Consider the following 14462-nt stretch of genomic DNA (forward strand, 5'->3'; position numbering starts at 1 on the left):
TTTCTTCGACTAAGGTTATGGGTATGGCGTGCGGGGTCTCCTTTACTCTAGGTGTCCATTGGACTTGGGTATATATTGGGTGTCCTGTTGGGTATCTTGTTGGGTCTCACTGGCGTTGCCTTCATTGATACCTGTTTTGCGTCTTGCGTTGCTTAGTCACTTTGCGAGTGCTGAATACAGCCTTTTGAAAGCGAAGTTTCTCATTGTACCACCGGTGACATGATGTGCTAGTGTATTCTTCGACCGGTTCACCGAGAACCTCATTTAATTCACTCCGATCAACCCTGCACTAACAGAGGCTCAAGGCACGTGAATAGGCGAGAGCCAGGCCATTCCTTTTATGGACTAGCTTCATAAGCTAGTGAGCCTTTGAACTCATCGGGCGCCAGAGTTCAGCTTCCTCATTCCTTCCTTCTACTTGCGCCACCACCCCACCACCACGCGCTCCCTATCATCAAATAACCGGTAGCAACGATGACTGGTATTGACCAGCAGAAACTACAGCTGGCGAAAGCGCGCTTCAAACTCATGCTTCAGAGAGAAAAGGATCAGCGTGGCCTCGCTGAGAGAATCGATGAACTCCACGGTCACTTAGAAGATGTTTTCCAACAGAACTCCTCCGGGCATATTCAGGTACCGTCGCTTGTTTGATCAACCCTGATCGTCATGAGCAGACTAATAGCCTCCACTTAGACATGCACCAATTGGATCTCCACCCATCTGTCTAAGTCCCCAGCTCTCATCGACGCATTTGGTCAGTACCTGGTCATGCTGTCCAAGGCCATAGTCCTAGACGACAACCGCAAGGCTGCGCGGGCTTCTCGTAATCGAATGGACCTTCTCCTCATCGTCAACGATCTTCTGAAAATTGGTACACACCAGGCTGGTCATGGTCAAGGCGGAGCAATGGTCGATGAGCTTCAGCATCATATCGAGGAACTCGTTGTTCTTGCGGCTGCCGGGATATTTCGCAAAGGCTCGAAGCTGGAAGGCAAGCTTAATGCCATTCTCAGGATGTGGGAGGTGAACAGGGTGTTTAGCCACGACCGCTGTGAGATTATTTGTATGAAAGCTGCCCAGGCTCTGAAGCAGTCACAGCCGCGGCAGCCGAAAGGGACTGCTTCTAGAGCCCCCAGCTACACTCTGCCCGTCATTCCAAGGGATATCCCGTGGTATGAACTCCCCGCGTCAACGATGCTAGAGGAGCTCTACCTTCATCCGGACAAAGCCGTCGACATCAAGAAATTGAAGGTCAAGACATTCGCGTCTGCCATTCCATCACAAAAGACTAAGGACCTCCTCGACGAGTATTGGGAAACAGTCGAGGCCATGGACTGGCGTGCGACTGCCAATGAAACTCCTGGGGGTTTCAACTATGAGTATGATAATTTCGGCCAGACTGTTCGCGTCAACAAAATCACCGGCGAGAAGAAGACGATGTTCAACTACTATGGATGGTCTATCCCATGGTGCGAAGAGATAAAGGAACACGGGAAGCCACTGTGCATTCTGGACAACCGTGAGGATGTGCAAGAGAGGGCACGCATGGAGGCTGACGAGAAGGCCCGCAAAGAGGCGGAAGAGGATGCTTTCCGCTGTGAGCAAGAGCGAAAACGAGAGGAAGCTCGCGAGCGGGAACGACGCGCGAATAGCGGGCCGTATCCCGCCGAGGACATGTCCCAAAATCAGTACGATTCACAGCGTCCTCCACCAGTTCAAAACTACCCGACGCAACCCTCTGGGTACCCACCGCCGCCCCTAGCTCCCGGATACAGGAACCCTTACCAACAACCATATCAAGGCGGCTACGGCCAACCTATCCCCTCTTTTAACAATGCACCGTATGGCCAAGGCAATTTCGGATATCCCCAAAATGGATCACCTCCTAGTCGTGGCGGGCCAAACTTCGGTCGGGGTGGCATTGGCCAAGGAGGGAATGGGTGGAATCGGGGCGGGTTTAACCCCAATATGCGTGGTCGGGGCCGAGGTGGCTCTGGTTGGAGTTAGGTTTTGCTGCCTTTGGAACAGGTCCTGGCTGTCATACTTCATGTAATATGTAGATATCTATGAAACCCAGTTTCGCCCAGAGACGCCACCCCTTTGAGTGATGCTATCAAGGTCTTGAGATTACGGCAATGAGGGAGACTTTGCCTTGACCGCCACTGTGTTGTCCATGCCTCGCTCTTTCTTAACGGCTCTGTGAGTAGGGGGAAAGCTCTTTGTAGAACACGTGAACCACCTCCCCGCTCAACAGTCATGCGGAGAATCGGATTGGCTTCTAGCCACCGCCAAAGCGAATGAGGATGGCGTGGTGAACTTCGATTGCTCGTGGGCACCGTTTCTTCTTCCCTCATTCTCCGACGACCACCGCCCTCCTTTTTTGCGACCTCAAACGTCGAGAATTCCAGCGGCGAGACATGGATAACATTCCCTCCTAGAGAACGCAAATAACACAGGTATTGCGGAAACAGTTGAGGCAGCAACATTTAACCTCTTGGCTCTGCGCCAATCATTTGGCCAACCGGCGTGCTGACAAGTCAGTCCAAGTTCAACGAAGCCGAGGAGGGTGAGCTTTGACCGTCGGCGGAGAGTTCCGTCGCCATCGTCACTTCAACAAATCACCCCGAGATTCATTTCCTTTCTTTCACTCAGCATCCATCGCAGGTTAAATACCTCTTGCTAACCATGGACTATCTTTACAGCAACAGTCGCGCTATCTGCCGCAACCGCGCTTAAATGGCGCCCGCGAAGACTTCGAAGCGGAAACGGCCCCGAACGACGACCACTCCGCGAAAGAAGCCTCGATATATCGAAACGTCAAGAGACAGCAGTACCAGCCCGCAGCAAGAGCAAAGCGGGGTGTTTTGGTCTGCCGAGTCTATCTTGAATGAACGCAAGAATCAGTATCTCATTGCATGGGCGGGCACCGATCCAACAACAAACAAGCCGTACCCTCCAACGTGGGAACCCAAGAGGAATGCCAACAATTTGCTAGTTGCAGACTGGGAAGCGAAAAAGGCTGCAAAGAAGACAGCTCCAGTTGCAGCGAAAGCAAAAGCGGCACCGACACCGGAAAAGAACGGCATTGCCCGACCATCGCACGGAGGTCCGCAGTCGAGGGTTGTAGAAAGCTCGTCGGCCTCTTCGACGCCGGCACCGCTACGAAACAATACACCCTCACAGGCGGCTGCCATTAGTAACGGGCCTAATACTCTTGTTCCGCTGCCTAAGAGACCGGTTGCAATTGTGCAAGTCAAGGCCAGGGCCGACTTTGACCCGCAGGAGTTCGAGCTCTTCTCCCAACTGCCCCCTTCGCGGGCAACACGTTTGAGCCAGAAGAGTAAAGTCGAATCTCTGCAAAACCCGTCGCAGGCAGAATCTCTCCTCCAAGCTACCGAAGAGAGTCAGCGTGCTCCTTCCCCGAAAACATTACAGGTCGATCTTCTGAACCTTGTCTCCCCAACGACACCAGAGGGGCCCGAGCTCTCTTCTTCGCATTCCCTGGCCCCGAGGAGTCCACCGCGCGGATTCTGGTCGTCGGGTGTCGTCCCAGACTCTCAAAGCCTCCCCGATTCTGTCAGCTACCAGCCGTCGACCCAGACCGCTTCTGGCTCGAACCAACAACAGCGTCTGAACCAGGTCAGCGGGACGAACGAGATTCAGGGAGCCAACCAAGAAGTGTGTATCGCGCTGCAAGGCGATCAACATATTGTGCTAATCAAAAGGTCCAGGAGCCAAGCTCTCAAGCCCAGGTTCTCAAATCTGATCCTATCGAGGCGACTGATATTTCCTCGCAATCCCAGCCGCAAACGGTCGCTCAAGAAGAGAACACTCTCGGGGTCGCCTACAGCTATTCCCAGCCAGAGGTGCCATCTACGAACCAGAAGGAAATACAAGATACTGTCGAGGTAACAGGGACTCCCTTGCAATCAGTGCCACAACGCGTTGGTGTGGGTTCTCTTGGGGTGGCTAAGGACCCGATCCCGGTGGTACCGCCGCCAACAAGTCAAAAAGAAGAGCAAGGCTCTGGTGAGACTAACAATACCCTTTATCCCCCTACACCACAACCTGTCCAACATAAAGAAGGTAACAAAGCCGTTGAGATCGGCGCAAGTTCGTCAGAATCAGCACCGCAACTTGTGAATAAAAATCCGGAAAATCACGGAATTAGTACTGAGCGCTTAAGCCCGGATCCCCCCGCAAACGCTCCACCTGGCAAGTCCGGCCACCATCGAGAGATTCTAGGATTAGCTCCACAAGCAATCAAAGGCTTCTGGAACATTAGCCACGACAACTCACAGAACAGCATTGAACGCCGCGACTTTGCAATCGTATCTCAACCCAACCCCGCTAACATACCAGCTGTCGGGCAAGATTTTATTCTTCACAGTCTCGCCGGATACTCTCGAAATTTGCAGCGAGAACCTACAGCGACTTCTATTGCGTCGATCGCCAAGGAATTCGAGCCAGGAACCCAATCACCAACCGACTTTCACCCCCATACACAACAAGAAGAAGAACAGAACGCACAAATAGTGACTCCCGACCCATACTTGAGCTCTCAAGAAGAGCCAGAACTGCGTGAGGTGTTTGCGGACAGCATTCATCCAACCACTGAAATTGATCACAACGACGGTGGATCATCCACATCTCGACACGATTCTTCTCAAGAGTCTCCAGTCCCCTCAGCTGGGTTGCTCAACCACTCCTCGCTGCCTCCTCGTATCCCCTCACATTCTCTTGGTACCATTGATTCTTGCGCACCTCTTCGACTAGAGTCTCCGACTAGTTCTATACCCTCGTCAGCAGAAAACATGGACGACGGAAACGACTTTCGCGAATTTGATAGGAGATGGGATAAGGTGCTTGAGAATGCCCTGAAATCTTCTCCCCTTCCGCCACCTAAGAGGATACTCCAAACCGTCTCTCCCGCGGCTGGCACGAGGTCACCCTCAACAATTCCAGATCGAATTCCACAGCCTCAAGTACCGACCTCGCTTCGGACTATAGCTCTTGTAAAATCCGCAGAAGCTGCAAGTCCTCTGGTGTCGCCCACCGTACCTATGTCGAGAACACAAGATGACATGCAAAGCGAGGATGACGACAGCTTAAGCGTTCTGAACGATGATCTAGAGCTTATGTCTGAGGAGTACATTGTTCCCCTTCCAATGGATGGAAGACAAAAGAGCATGTATATGGATGAGGTGAAGCGGAAGGAGGATCTGCTGAAGATGTTCCTACAGGAACCTCAAGATTTCGACCGACTCAATGACGTTGAGGCTGTTCTTCAGAGGCTGCGAGCCGTAGAGAGTCACGTTGATCTCATATATTCAGAGAGCGTCTCTTCATCACAGACGACCAGTCCGTTTACACAGGTCCAGTGGGATAAAGAGAATTGCGTCAAGTTCCGCTTCCTTAGCACGTTGTTTGATCAGTTGCGAGAGAGTGAGATGCACTTTCTGATTGTACTTGAGAAAGAGAACGATCCTCTGTTCGACATTCTTGAAAAGTTCTGCCAGGGAAAGCTTGTCAATTATAAGTATCCAGCAAGAGCTCGGGCTGCGAAGCAGGTGGACGTGGAGGGTACCCTGAGAGTCACGATGCTGTCGTATGAGTCCGCGTTCGTGGTGCAGCCTCCAGAGGCAATCATCTGTCTAAATGGAATTTTCGATACTGCCCAGATTCGCAAGAAGAAATGGGCTCTCAATCCCGACCGCGCAATAGTCCCCATCATCCACCTCGTTATTCCTCGTTCGGTTAGCCATATTGAGCGTTATGTCTCCTCGGCACTAAGTTCCAAGAAACGACTTCACACAATAGTCGCCAGCCTAGCCCAAGTTCATGGCGACATTGGTAGAGCAATGGGAAACTCACCACGATCCCATGAAGCTGCAGAACTAGTGTCGAAATTTCTAGAGTCAGCCGAAGAGAACAGTGGACAAGCACATGCCGAGTGGCCACTACCTTCAATTGGCAGTATTAAGGATGTGATCGAGTATCAATCGCAGCAGTCGCAGACCCCGATTAATTCTCCGCCAGTCGTTGGGAACTCTTCAAAACGGCCTCTGGTAAACACATTCAGGTTTAACATCAAATACCAATGTTAACTTCTCCCAGGATTCAGAACACCTTGATCCATCGAAGAGGATGCGCATGACGCCAACACCCCAAGCTACTGCTAACGCTGATATCTCCCATATCAGCGATTCGATGCCTAACACCGCAGCTCAAATCTCTATACTCCAAGCTCGACTCGAACAGGAGCAGCAAGCCCACAAACAGGCAAGGCGCCAGAAACGTGAATTCGAACTCACCCTCGACAAACGACAGACCGAATTCGAGGATCTGAACAAGAAATTCAGGCTGCTATTGGGTGAAGTTGAGGTTGCGAATCATAAGGTTGAGGCTGCAAAGAGACAGAAGGAGAATTTACAGGAGCGATTCGATAAGAGGACCACGGAGGTGGAAGAGCTTCAAAATAAAGTCCTAGCCCAGGAACAATTGCTTCTAACGTCCGAAGACGACAAAGTGGCAGAGATCACGCGACTTCGAAAGGAGGTTGAGCAAGCTAATGAGGCGAAAAAGTGCGCGGAGAAGAAAGCCAACAGCGAGGAGAATCTATGCAACTACCTCAAGGAGCAATTCTCGAACGCACGTGACCGTGCTACGGAGGTTGTTGAAGAAATGGTTGCTGTGAAGGCCGAGAGGGACACGTACAAGCAACAGGCCGAGAGCACTCGCGTCGACCTCAAGAAACTGCACATGGATAACAGCAGTACACACATGATGGAGCAGATCCAGCGACAGAAAATAAGAATTAGTCATCTGGAGAAGTCGCTTCAGCAGAAGGACGAAGAGGCGATGCGATTCAAGTATTCGAAGGGTGTGGGAATGGGCACGAGAGCTGCGAGTGTGCCGAGGAGTCCGAGGGTGGGGGCTGGAGGCGCGACGAGTAGAGCTGCTAGCCCGTTTACAGGGCACCGTGTCAGCAATTTGAGGAATGGATAGAGACTGGGTTGCGTGAGTGGGGGAGGGGTGTGTAGGGTTCGGTGTACAAACATCTTTGGGGTCGAGGGGTTAGCAAGCTGGGTGGAGCAAACTTTCTTTTTTTTTTATGTCGGAGCGTGGTAATATGGTCAATATACCCTTAGATTCCTGGGGTTCTTTTATGAGTATGGCCGAGCCTCTGCCTACACGGGGAGAGGGTAGGTTTTGTACACATCCAAGCCGCTGGGTTCGATTGGATCACGGACGGCTCAGTTGTCTCTCTTGAACAGTCATAGCTGTATATGGTATCAATGTTTCTCCTAGCTCTATTGATGCCTTTTAATTTTCGTGTTATGAGAATGGAAGCCACCACGATGCAGGATATTTCATTCTCAACCCATGCGCGACAAGTCGCAGCCCCAGCAACGCCAAGCTCTGACTCGCGCCGCCAAAGCTCCCGAAACGTGTTGTTAGAAAGAGCTTCAGGACCCTCCGCCGTAACAGCAACAACCCACCCTCATTTTCCCCACTAAACAATCCAACCCTCCCGCCCACAATGCACTCAGCAGTCGTTCGAGTGCAGAATGTCTTCGGTTTCTTCACCACGGTAGCGTTTTGCGTTGCGGCGGTTATTGCGCTGTCGACTTTCATTCATCCCCAGACGCCGAGCGCGAGTGTTAGGCTGAGGAATGTGCAGGTGTAGGTGCTTATGACTTCCTGTAGAGCCTCGGGGCTTAGATATCCTGAGAGTTTGCTAATGTATGTGTGCAGTGTGAGAGGAAGACCGCATTATTACAGTTATAAGAAGGAGGAGTATGCCCATATCAAGTTTGATCTGGATACCGGTACGTAGTCCACCTACCATTTCTATCTCCCCACTCTCCAAAATCCCACGAGAGCTACCCACAGAGTGTGCACTAACAGCTTGAATAGATCTCTCGACCCTCTTCAACTGGAACACCAAACAAGTTTTCCTATACCTCAAAGCCATCTACCCATCTACCAAACCCGACACCCCCCCCTCGGAAGCCATAATCTGGGACGCCATCCTCGCCTCCGACTCCGCGCCGTGGCACCAAAACCATTACATCCACCCTAACCCCAAAGCAAAGGCCACATCAAAAGGGAAGCCTAAAGGCAAGGGCAAGGGCAAATCCCAACCCGTCGTCCCAGAATCCCCCCACCCCCGCGGCGAACTCCACCTCGCGAACCAAAAGCCCAAATACCAGATCACGGATATTTCAGGCCAGCTGCAGAACCGCACGGATGTGGTGCTGGAGCTGGGGTGGAATGTGCAGCCATGGGTGGGTGCGTTGGTGTGGGCAAACAAGCTGGATATGGGCATGTGGAAGGGGCTGAAGGGGGGGATGAGTGAGAGGTTTGGGTTCCCCGAGATTGGAAAGGTGAGGAGGGGTGAGGATTTGGGGACGGAGAAGGGGAAGGAGGGACATAGACTCGAGGTTGGGGGTGAGCAGCCTAGAAAAGCGTGATAAGGGGAGAGGAGGAGGGAGAGGAGGTGTGGGGATGCTAGGGACGATGGGGATTTCTTCTATGATAGGAAAATTTGGTTTGGGAGGGGGGTTTATGGGCATGGCGTATAGGGTTTTCTGAGAGACGGACTCGGACATGCGAATTGATATGAATCCCCGAGAATTCCCGTCCTTCCGTCCTACCAAACGAGACATTCTCAGTGTAAAGCAACCAGCTCCGTCCACCACACGCGAGTAAATGAATACTCGCGAGGCAAGATTGGCTTCCCATTTATAATCATCAGCAATCAACCCTAGCCTTCTCATTGCACAACCACATCTTCCCACATCACCATCACCACCAGCAACTTCTTTCTTTCCTCCATATCCCCAGATCTATGCAAGTAGCCAGCAATTTTAGGGGCCAAGGGCTCGAGTATCAAACAACCGTCTTCTACCTACGCCGCCAACGGCCCCGTTTTTCCGCAATGTTGACCCTGTCTCGCTTTGCCGTGTCTAAGAATCACACTCGGCTACATCTATGTTTCCAAGGGTGCAAGGGAATGGACTTGACGACCAATCAGTCGTTCCTCGCATTCTCGTAAACAATGTCGAGAAAATGGTAAGGTCCACACCCATTCTTGCCAAATTCTTGGGATTTGGAAGTAGAATGCTAGGGCAAGGGCGGGAGATGTGTTAATGGATTGCAATCCTCTTGTCGCACATCTAAGATTTACGCCCCGCAGGCAGGCAGACTTCCAAGGCAGGCAATGAGCGACACAATGAGCGACACAATCTGTCAGATGAACGGGAGAGCGCCTTGGGAGACCCTGCATGGGCGGGCTGCACCGGTCGACCGTTGCGTGGGGACAGTTTTGGTTCCACTTGTAGATCCCCTCCCCTCCGAGCTAAGGGACACTAGAATCGATGCTAGGGACTTAAAATGGACTACGATGGAAAGGACGGCGGGGCTGAAATAAGCAAGACGAATGGGCTGGTAGACGGACATGAAAGCTCAATATCTGCGATCTAGGTTCTGCTTTCATCGAAACCAAATATTCTACGTGTCTTAGTAGGTTTCCCATTGTTGCTCCACCGACAGGCTCCTCCGGTGTTGCATCGTCTCAAGCCCCTTGGTCCTCAGCTCGAAGACACGAAGGCACGAAGAGGAGAAAAACCACGCGGAAATAGTAGTCCAGAACCCCAGAATCCCGCATCTCCATGCCCCATTCGTTCTCGCGGCCTAGGCCTAGGTGCAGGCTCAACCTGGTGTTTTCGGAGTTTGCCAAAAAATCTTTAAGGCCTCCCGTTTCTGGCACCACTGCTCGAACCACACAAGTCAGCCCTGAGGGAAAAAATTTCAAGGCTTCAATGTGGTTCAAGTTTCGCGCTGTGCCGCACATGGAAGCTCCCGTTTGCTTTCCTTCGCCACAATTAAATCATGATCGTGGCACGGAGTTCCAGCTGAGATTCAGTGTATATGTACACAAAAGCTCACGCTGCGTCGAAGATATTCCAGTTCAGGTGAATTGTACACGAGGAAGTGATTCCACCCCGCTCTTCATTCCATGAGGTCATTCGCCAATCTCGCAGCAAAAAAGCCCAAGGTCCAAGCCCAGCGCAAGCCTCATCAAGCCCCAGCCAAGCATCTTGCTTCAGACACAGTCACACCTAGACGAGCTTGACTCGCAAAGCTTCAGCCCAAGAACGCCTTGCAAGCCTCTTTATTCTTGGCTACGATATCCAAGGAAAAAGCTAGAGAGGCTAGAGAGGCCAAGACACTCACATCACCTCACACAGAAGGGTAAGAAGTAGCTTTGTGAGGGTTTTTCACGTGGAGTGGCTGGCGAGCGTTACAGCACTACCGGTGAGCATGTTGGTCGGCGGCAGAGCAAAGGTCTGAGCTTTGCTCTAGGTTGTTGCGTCGGTCGAGGGTCTCGTATTGGGAGCTTCGATGTTAAGAAAGCATGGGATGGGATGGGATGGCTGGAAAGTCGTACAGAGGCGGAATTGAGGGAGGATTGATTCCTTCAACGCAGCAGCCATGTTTCAGGCTTTTAGTTCCATCTGCTACCCCTATAGCCTTTCAATAGATGTCAAATTCGAGCTGGCCTTCTTACCCTGAATGATCGGCATTTGTTTCATTGTCATTCATGGCAAGGATCGATGCTTAGGGTCGGGCAAGATCTGACAAAAGCTGTACACTGTCCCCGATGGGTAAATAGGTCCGCCCATCTCTCCACCCACGCATGTCGTCCAGCGAGCTGACCCCGGATTCTTTTGTGTGCCAACGGGGAAGCTCCAGTCCCCAGCAAACGCCAAGCATTCCAAGACGCGTCTCCGCCTGTGCCCACGGTGAGTCCGGGCGGGGCACGCAGCCTGCAAGCTTTGAGCCACTGCTCCATTTTCTGGGCAATAGGCACATTGGCATCGTGACCGTCAGCCAAGGAAGCCTTTTGAGCACGCCACTCAGCCATTGCCGCGAATCGTTTTACTAGAAGACAACGGCCATAGCGGGGCCACCGACGCAAACCAGTGTGGAGTTTAAGCCTCTGACGCGCTAGCCCGTTTCGGGCGGTGAATCGGTGAATTCTGGACGACAGGTCAACATGACCCGTGACGCAGCTCTGAATCCTGTGCCCGAGTATCTGGATGCGGGCCTGCTCCTTTCACACAGGTAGCAGGGGGAGGCACGCATTATTGGTGCGCTTGCTGGGTCTGTATCGCGTGATAGGCGGCCATGCAAGTCAAAACACAAAGACAATTCCCAACCGAGGCGGTAGGTCGGTGGATGCTTGTCCAGGTGGTGACACAGAACAGCTCCCCCGTCGAGCAAGTACCTTGGAGGATTAGCATCGGTGAGGGGCGTGCCGCCACAGTGCAACACTGTTCCCTGCTGTACAGAATTGCCGCCGAACTGGCGACCAGTGCCCTGGAAACCAGCTCCAAGCTCCCCCCGCCAGAAAGTTTCATAAAGAGCTTCCCTCGGCCGGACAGAGCGTCAGCCGAGTCCACCTCTGCTTTCACCCCACCAAGCAATCATGGCGGACCCTAAGATTGAGCCCAAAGCCGAGTATGTGATAGGATCAGTCTTTCACCGCAATGTGTGCTGACTCTTTCACTGAAGCCCTATCAAAGAGACGCAGCCCGAGCGTCGAGGCTCCATTTTCGCGGACGAAACCCACCGTAAACAAAGCATCCACGAGCTGACTGAAAACATAGCCGGCGAGTTCGTAAAGTCCAAACCCGGTAGCCCAATTCTTACTTACCATGACTCCCAGGATCCGCAACCCTCTGATCGGCGTTCCAAAGGAAACCCTTCTGGCCGATGTCGACGCCTTCGCAACAGAGCACCATCTCGAAGACATCGTTCCGCTCCTGCGCAAAGGCGCCCTCGTCGCCCAATCGCCTCTTGGACTGGACGAAATTGAGGAGCTAGATGACGCCGATCGTCTGGCCATCCGCGAGGAGAAGACGAACCGATGGAAGCACCCGAAGATTCTGTACTTCACCATCATTCTCAACTCTATTGCCGCCGCTATCCAAGGATGGGACCAAACCGGTTCGAATGGAGCTAATCTGACCTTCTTCAAGGAGTTTGGTATTCCAGATTCTGGCCCAGAATGTACTGCCGCAGGAACTTGTTCGAAGAATGGCTGGATTATTGGATTTGTCAATTCATGCCCGTATATTGCCATTGCCTTCTTGTAAGTCTTGCTACCCTTCAACTCCTAACGAGAACGTGGGTTTAATGCATACCCAGCGCTGGGTGGATATCTGATCCTATCAATGAGCTTCTCGGTCGACGTGGAACCATTTTCCTCGGTGGCATCTTCTCTCTGCTCGCGCCTATTGGATCTGGCCTAACTCAACATTGGGGTCAGCTCGTAGCTTGTCGTATTCTCCTCGGAATTGGTATGGGTTTGAAAGAAGTTACTGTGCCCGTATTCTCGGCGGAAAATTCCCCTGCGAATATCCGTGGTGGACTTGTCATGTCTTGGCAGGTTTGGACCGCCTTCGGTATCTTCATGGGTACTTGTGCAAATCTAGCTGTCATGGTAAGTCAAATTTTGCCTAATTCTGCGGTCTTTGGATTGCGAGGAATAACAAATTGCCCGTAGAATGTTGGGAAAATCGCCTGGCGCCTGCAGCTTGGATCTGCTTTCATCCCCGCTGTTCCTCTCGTCATTGGAATCTTCTTCTGCCCTGAGTCTCCTAGGTGGCTTATGAAGAAGAAGAAATATGCTAAAGCATATCAATCTTTCCTGCGCCTCCGTAACACCCCTCTTCAGGCAGCTCGCGATCTATACTATACCCATGCGCTTCTAGTGCAGGAAGAAGTCCTTATCAAGGAAGCCGGTCTCAGCCCGGATAGCAACTTCTTCACTAGGTTCTTCGAGCTATTCACTATCCCTCGCATCCGTCGTGCGACTCAAGCTTCCGGTATCGTCATGATCGCCCAGCAGATGTGCGGAAGTGCGTATTACCCCCACCATCCCTTTCCGTTAATCCATCGCTAACATGCCACCAGTAAACATCATCGCCTTCTACTCATCCACTATCTTCAAAGAAGGCGGGGCTTCCGACAAACAAGCCCTCCTCGCCTCCTTCGGTTTCGGGCTCATCAATTTCGTCTTCGCCTGGCCCGCTGTATGGACCATCGATACCTTCGGACGTCGCGGTCTCCTCCTCTTCACCTTCCCGAACATGTTTTGGACGCTCTTAGCTGCTGGATGCTGTTACTGGATTCCCAAAGACAATGATGCGCATTTAGGCCTAATTGCCTTCTTTGTCTACCTGTTTGACGCATTTTATTCTCCTGGGGAGGGTCCTGTGCCTTTTACTTACAGCGCAGAAGTGTTTCCCTTGAGTCATAGGGAGGTTGGGATGAGTTGGGCGGTGGCGACCAATAATTTCTGGGCTAGTGTGCTCAGTTTGACGTTGCCGACTATGCTAAGGAAGATGAAGGCGCAGGGTGTGTTTGGATTTTATGCAGGGCTAAATGTGCTTGCCTGTATCATGATGTAAGTCTTCGTGTCTCTCATTCAATCAGACAAACAGGCTGGGAGAGATGTGGGAAATGAAGGCTGACTGGCTGATAATAGCTTCCTCTGGCTCCCTGAGACCAAGCAGCGCACACTCGAAGAACTCGACTACGTCTTCGCCGTTCCAACTAGGACGCATATGAAGTACCAGGTCAGTGACCTGTTTAAAATCCTAGAAATAAAGTACTCATGCTAATGTCCGCGAACAGGTTACTAAGAATCTTCCCTGGTGGGCCAGGAAGTACATCCTTCGTCGCGGCGATGCTCCCAAGCCACAGCTCTACCACTTCGACAATGACGACTACTCCCCGGCGCCAGCGAAGAAGGATGTCGAGGCTGTAGAGACGACGGAGAAAGCTGTGGAGTTGAACGAGAAAGCTCTGTAAAGTGGAGAAAGGCTTGGCACTACTAGCATCTTTGTTCAGGTTTGCGTTCGCATGCATATTTGCGGCAGCGTTGGAACGTTCGCGGTGGACTGGTAGTCGTTGCAAGTGCAGTGCGTACTGTTCAAGATGGACTTGATGGAAATTACTGCGGTTCTGTGGTTTTAGTTCGATGGAATTCGGTTCGAATCGAATCCATGTGCGTAGCTAGTCTGCGATAGTCAATCATTAATGCTTAAATCAACAAACGTATTTTCAATTTCTTACCTTGCTAACCCCAATTCCCCAAATCTGAAGAGCAATGTCGTTTCTCCCCTAGTTCCCATCGCAAGCAATATAATACCTGAAGCAACCACTCCCCCGAACCTTTCCTCACGAGGTCCTCTTGTCCTCACCCTTGCCCTCGCCTGTACCTTTCGGACCTGCATCGACCCCTCGGGACACTCGTCGATATGTATATGTAAGAAGAAAATCCCACCACTGACGCCAAACCTTCCGTCTTACCTCGGCAGCCCACATGCCTCTCGATCCCACCACCAACGCCTCACGCAACCAATCACAGAGATACCTAGGCACAA

General features: G+C 51.9%; 4 protein-coding genes across 4 annotated transcripts; all 4 read left to right on the forward strand.

The window, feature by feature from the left end:
• The first annotated feature begins 417 nt into the window (after window positions 1-417).
• On the forward strand, window positions 418-2059 carry BDR25DRAFT_308133 (uncharacterized protein). The gene has a single exon (XM_033690971.1). It carries the CDS (start codon window positions 769-771, stop codon window positions 2005-2007), a length of 1239 nt encoding a protein of 412 aa, XP_033539599.1. The 5' UTR covers window positions 418-768; the 3' UTR covers window positions 2008-2059.
• Window positions 2060-2637: 578 nt separating this feature from the next.
• Window positions 2638-7285, forward strand: BDR25DRAFT_308134 (uncharacterized protein). The gene is made up of 3 exons (XM_033690972.1): window positions 2638-3678; window positions 3732-6068; window positions 6118-7285. Exons 1-3 carry the CDS (start codon window positions 2737-2739, stop codon window positions 7006-7008), a joined length of 4170 nt encoding a protein of 1389 aa, XP_033539600.1. The 5' UTR covers window positions 2638-2736; the 3' UTR covers window positions 7009-7285.
• A 203-nt stretch (window positions 7286-7488) lies between these two features.
• Window positions 7489-8818, forward strand: BDR25DRAFT_347605 (signal peptidase 22 kDa subunit). Its single transcript, XM_033694284.1, has 3 exons — window positions 7489-7686; window positions 7759-7832; window positions 7921-8818. The coding sequence occupies exons 1-3, from the start codon at window positions 7544-7546 to the stop codon at window positions 8475-8477; spliced, it is 774 nt and encodes a 257-aa protein (XP_033539601.1). The 5' UTR covers window positions 7489-7543; the 3' UTR covers window positions 8478-8818.
• A 2653-nt stretch (window positions 8819-11471) lies between these two features.
• BDR25DRAFT_308137 (MFS transporter) lies at window positions 11472-14040 on the forward strand. Its single transcript, XM_033690973.1, has 8 exons — window positions 11472-11529; window positions 11584-11685; window positions 11738-12163; window positions 12220-12514; window positions 12578-12932; window positions 12988-13480; window positions 13562-13652; window positions 13711-14040. The coding sequence occupies exons 1-8, from the start codon at window positions 11498-11500 to the stop codon at window positions 13885-13887; spliced, it is 1971 nt and encodes a 656-aa protein (XP_033539602.1). The 5' UTR covers window positions 11472-11497; the 3' UTR covers window positions 13888-14040.
• The last annotated feature ends 422 nt before the right edge of the window (window positions 14041-14462 follow it).

This window comes from Lindgomyces ingoldianus, assembly GCF_010093535.1.
Source record: "Lindgomyces ingoldianus strain ATCC 200398 unplaced genomic scaffold BDR25scaffold_72, whole genome shotgun sequence".
In the NCBI taxonomy this organism is placed as follows: Eukaryota; Fungi; Ascomycota; class Dothideomycetes; order Pleosporales; family Lindgomycetaceae; genus Lindgomyces; species Lindgomyces ingoldianus.